Source organism: Dipteris shenzhenensis, chromosome 15, assembly GCF_047967505.1.
Source record: "Dipteris shenzhenensis isolate YYH24624 ecotype China chromosome 15, Dip_SZ_1.0, whole genome shotgun sequence".
NCBI classification, from domain to species: Eukaryota; Viridiplantae; Streptophyta; class Polypodiopsida; order Gleicheniales; family Dipteridaceae; genus Dipteris; species Dipteris shenzhenensis.
Genome location: NC_141610.1, coordinates 43,194,335 through 43,199,318, shown reverse-complemented (window position 1 = coordinate 43,199,318; position 4,984 = coordinate 43,194,335). Strand labels below are relative to the sequence as shown.

Below are 4,984 nucleotides of genomic sequence, written 5' to 3'. Positions count from 1 at the left end.
CGCACTTGAATCGACGTCTGCCTCTACAAATGTAGCCTTCAATTACGTACGGGTTCATGTGCTCCACCTTGGTATCTAAGGAATTACCCTTGCAACTTCTTGGACTGACTTCAATATCGTCTTCTTCCTCTTGTGGTACTGTTGGTTTTACCAAGCTGTTCGTTTGTATGCTTGGAGTGGTGGTGGTATGGACTTATGATAGTCTTCTCTAGCTTCCTCCTTGATGCGAAGGCCACCATCATTGCAATGGGCATCCCTATTCAGACCACCTCTCTTGTCTATATCTTTCCATTGGCTTTAAGTCTCGCAATATCGATTAGAGTGGAAATGAATTGGGAGCGAATGTTCGCCATGCAAGTAGGCCTTGTTTCTGCTTCAATTTTGGCAGTTTTAGTCATGACCTTTACCACTACTATGAGACATATTATTTACAAATGATAAGCACATCCTTTCCTTAGTCGCAGTGGCAATGCCCATTGTCAATGTGTGCAAGCTTGGCAACTATCTCCAGAGAGTAGGATGCGGAGTCCTCAGAGAAATTGCCTTAGTGCAGGTTGAAACTTTCTCTTCCATTCTATTTTCTAAAAATTTCAAAATACTTATGGATGGGAGTTCTCAAGAATGTTATGGGGACATACTCGCTCAACTTTATTTTTTTTCCTATTTGTTTGGGGCCATGGAGGCTAAATAACTTATGTTTGTTCATGAATTAATTACTTCATTTAGTTGAATTAATTTATTTTAAGCTATGTCTAAGAGGAGTGCACACTATTCAAGACGGCAACCCACAATGTTGTATTTCCCACATGTGAGCCTTACGAGTAAGCTATAGAGTGGAAGAGCTAACTGAAATATTATAAATGGTCCCTCTTTCCCCTCTCCCTTTAGTACGCGCCTTCTTCCTTCAAATGGTCCCTCTTCCCCCTCTCCCTTTAGTACATGTCTTCTTCATTAAAGCCCCCTTCAAATGGTCATTATTCCTCCTTGCCTTCTTCTTTAATGCTCTCTTCTAAAGTGGTCCCTCTTAATTGAAACTCATGCCTCCCCCTTTATACCTTAGTTTAATCACGCCTCCACAACTAAATAATGTGGGGAGTATGATACTTATAGACTCTAGAGTACCGATATAAATGGGAAGGAGGAGAAGAAGGGGCGAGGAGTGGGGAGATGGGGAGGAAGAGGTGCGACACGTGCGGGAGGCCAGAGAAGGTGTGCGTGTGTGGGCAGGTACCCGTGCCACCGTTGGAAACTCGCACGGTGGTCATCGTCCTACAGCACCCCCACGAAGCTCGCCACAAGCTCTCCACAGCTCCGATTCTGCGCCTCTGCCTCTCCCCCTCCCGCTTCCATCTCCTCGTGGGTCGCCGATTTTGCCCCTCCTCTTCCCCCCTCCTCCTTTCCTCTTCCTCTCCCCCCCCTCTCGCCTTGCTCCTTTTCCCTTCCCCTTCCTCCCAGCCTATCGACCTCTGGTTCTCTTCCCATCGATCCCCACCTCAACAATCCGAGGTGCCCACAGCGCCCGCCAGCCTTGACGATCCCCCCATCGTTCATTCCCTTCCTCCCGTTGCCCCTCCCCTCCTTCTGCTTGTCGTCGATGCCACCTGGCAGCACGCCAGTGAAATGATCAAAGCCAGTGCTCCGTTTCTGGACAAGCTGGCTGCTGTTCCCGTTTGCCTGCCTTTCGATGTGAAACTGGAGGGCAACGGCATGGGGAATTCGGAGTTCATCTTGAGAAAAGAGCCTTTTGCCGGATGTGTGAGCACTATGGAAGCTGTTGCATCTTGTTTGAGAGTGTTGGAGCCAAATGGGGCAGAAATCGAGCAGAAGCTTCTCGAAGTGTTAAGGGCAATGGTTCAGTTCCAAGCATCGCACATATCCACTCATAAACTCAGGACGCGGCTGTCCAAAAAACGACAGTAGAAGACACATGTTAGACACGGTAATTTCTGTTTTCACAGCTTCCCAACATATACCAAGGATTCAAATGGGTGACGACAGAGAGTAGAGAGATTTAAGTTTTGTGTCGGTTTATGAATTGAAAATTACAGGACTTCTTTAACTCTTCATTATTCTTTGTTCAGTGGGAACAAAATTTCCACATGGTCTCATGCTTATGTCTGTGTCTACGCTTGTTCTTCTGGTTTAGAGCTATCAGAGCTGAGCTTTATATGCTGGCCAGCAGATGTACTCCTCTCTCTCTTCTGGCTGCATTACCTTTTTAAGAAAGGTGCTTGCCTGGTTTTTTACATTGGGTGCTTAAAAGTTTGAACCTGTCGTTGAGAGGATAAATTTCTTTCATTCTGCCCTGCCTTCTTGTTAAGTAGTTTCCCCTGTTTGCCTTGGCTCTCCCTTGTGAAGGGTCGTTACAGCAATGCTAGAAAAGGATGCAAATTATGCTTGAGACCTTTGATCTCAAATGACAGCTTTATTTTAGTTGAACATGGCCTGTCATCAGCAAGTACAACACAGCTCTCTACTGTTCCGACAGCATGGATCACCTACGCGATCACTAGGGAGCAAGTTTTCTCCAAACAGAAACGGATGCGGCATTTAAAGCTGCTTTACAGAATGACACTTCTGCTTTGTTGGAAGCCATGCTTATGCCTTTGCAAAGCTAGAGATTAGACAAGCAGGGTCTTCTGTGCAATTGAGTTAACAGCATCAAGTTTTAACGTAATGTCTTTTGTCTGATGATGGTGTTATATGATGAGGTCTCTGCTAATTACTGGATAAGGGTATTTTTCATACTGTGCACGTGATGAAGCTATTAAAATAGGCAAAATTAATTTGCAAGAGGGATGGTTAGACAGTCACAAATTTGGACCCATGAATGGATAATAGACAAAGTTAATTTGCAAGAGGGATGGTCAGACAGTCTCAAATTTGGACCCATGAATGGATGGCATTCTTTGTCCCATACATACACCTTGCACATTAGATCGAGCATACATGGAAGGCAGCACTGAGAACAGACTCATAGGTTTGCACGTTTTCTACCATGTTGTCATGACATGCGGATAAATAGAATCATGTGAAGAGGTCAGTGCTTGGACCATGACCATCCATACACCATAATGTTTACTACGGCTACTGCATTCAAATAACTAACGATTGAAATATGGCATTCTATCTTTCAATGGAGACGAGTGGTCTCTTGTCAACAGCTCCAACAGGGAACCTCATTTGTGGGAAATTCAACTCTTTTTAAACCTCCTGGGCATGCCACTGCTTTAATACTTTACTGCTTGACCAACTCTTCAGGAGGTTCCTGTGGACAGAGGGTAACAAGGCAAATGCACAGGGTCCCTTGGTCAGGGTTAGTGAGGAAGAGGTGCTTTCTGTACCCTGCTGTGCTGTGTTTTACCTCCAGACATTGCTCAAATAAATCTTCGAATATGTCTACTTCTATTCTAGAGGCTTATTCTGCCAGTATGAAAGCTTTTTCTAGAGTTTGGCATAGAGCCAACTAACTCTTCTAATGGGGTAGTGATAATCTTCTTGATTCTCCACCCATTCAATTAGTAACAATCATTGTTCACCACTGACTGTAAATCACAGGCAGGTATCTGTTTATTTGCAATAACTGTACATTAAGGTCAGGTGGATGTACATTAAGGCGATGGTGTTTTTGGTCTACAGGTGGCATATTACAGTTGTGTCAAGCTTTCAGCAAGTGCCCAAGTTTTCGGCCTGCCAAACGCAAAGGCCTAGCCTTCTTTATCTATGGAAATTGTGCAAGGGAGTTTAAAGGGTGTTTAAAGCTTGCTATCATGTTATTAGTGTAGAATCATTCTTCGATATGGTGGTGAGGCTCTCAGAGGTGGTGAGGCTCTCAGAAGAGCCTCACCACCTCTGAGAGGCTGAGAGCCTCACCACCTCTGAGAGCCTCACCTGCCTTTTCTTGCTCAGCTCCTAGCTTTGCCACGCAATGTTGCACTTACATTGATCTAATACAATTCTCACATGCAGCTTGCGGTGTTCTACTAAACTTCTAATAGAGAATCGTTGGTTGCTGCAGCCCACTTGACATCATTGACTGCTGCAACTTATCGCAACCGCACCTAGGCTCTGTTTGGGGTTACATTCTGCTCTATTTCATTAGAAACATTGTTGGCAAGATGGAACACCTCGTTGTAGAAAATCTAGATACCTTGGACGTTGACTTGCGCTTCTTTCAATCATTCCCTTCCAGTAGAAACATCTTCTTGGTGTTGGCTCATTTGTTGGAACACGAATACAATGTCAAATGTTAAAGAACTTCATGTTCGAAAACCACATGCAATATCATTGTGAAAATGCTTTTTAATTAGTAACGGCTTCACCTTTGATGACAATAATCTAGGAGAAAGCATCTCAAAGATTTTGGATACAACATCCCATTCCCAAATATTGCTTCAGTACATTCCCAATGTCGCTGCATAGATTTTTGGTTGGGACTTGGAGATCACAAATTACAAAGAGCTTGGAAAAGTTGGAAGCACAAACTACAATTCAAAAAGCTATCTCGAGAACGGTTACTTTCTTTTCCCTATTAGACCAACCATGTGCCAACACCACAAATGAGGGCGCTGCACAAATTGCTAGAAGAAGAAACATGTAGTAGCAAGCATATTGCTGTAGAATTTAAGAGACTCTGTTCAGCAACAACCATGACGGATAAGTAAACATGCTCAAAGATTTTCAGAGTGTGGAGTGAATGAGCAAGCACATCGCAAATGATATCAAGACGTGAGCAGCACACTACAAAAAGCGTTGGGACTCATGAAAGCTTGAAGTACTTTGAACTTGTCACTGACACCTCCTGCAATCCTTGTGCTTCTTGCAAAAATATTTTCTTTAAGAAACACCTGCAAGAAGCAAGTCAAGCTGCGAACATCATGCTTAGAAACGTGTATAATGATCTTAGTCGAGGATTAGATTCGCAGAAAGATGAAATTTGCAACAAATGTGCCAAGTCTCTCAATGCAAGCAAAATAGCAGACCT

At 43.8% G+C, this 4,984-nt stretch overlaps 1 protein-coding gene across 1 annotated transcript; it reads left to right on the top strand.

Moving 5' to 3' along the window:
• The first annotated feature begins 1,088 nt into the window (after positions 1 to 1,088).
• On the top strand, positions 1,089 to 2,787 carry LOC147893846 (DTW domain-containing protein). Its single transcript, XM_087386196.1, has one exon. The coding sequence runs from the start codon at positions 1,168 to 1,170 to the stop codon at positions 1,918 to 1,920; it is 753 nt and encodes a 250-aa protein (XP_087242322.1). The 5' UTR covers positions 1,089 to 1,167; the 3' UTR covers positions 1,921 to 2,787.
• The last annotated feature ends 2,197 nt before the right edge of the window (positions 2,788 to 4,984 follow it).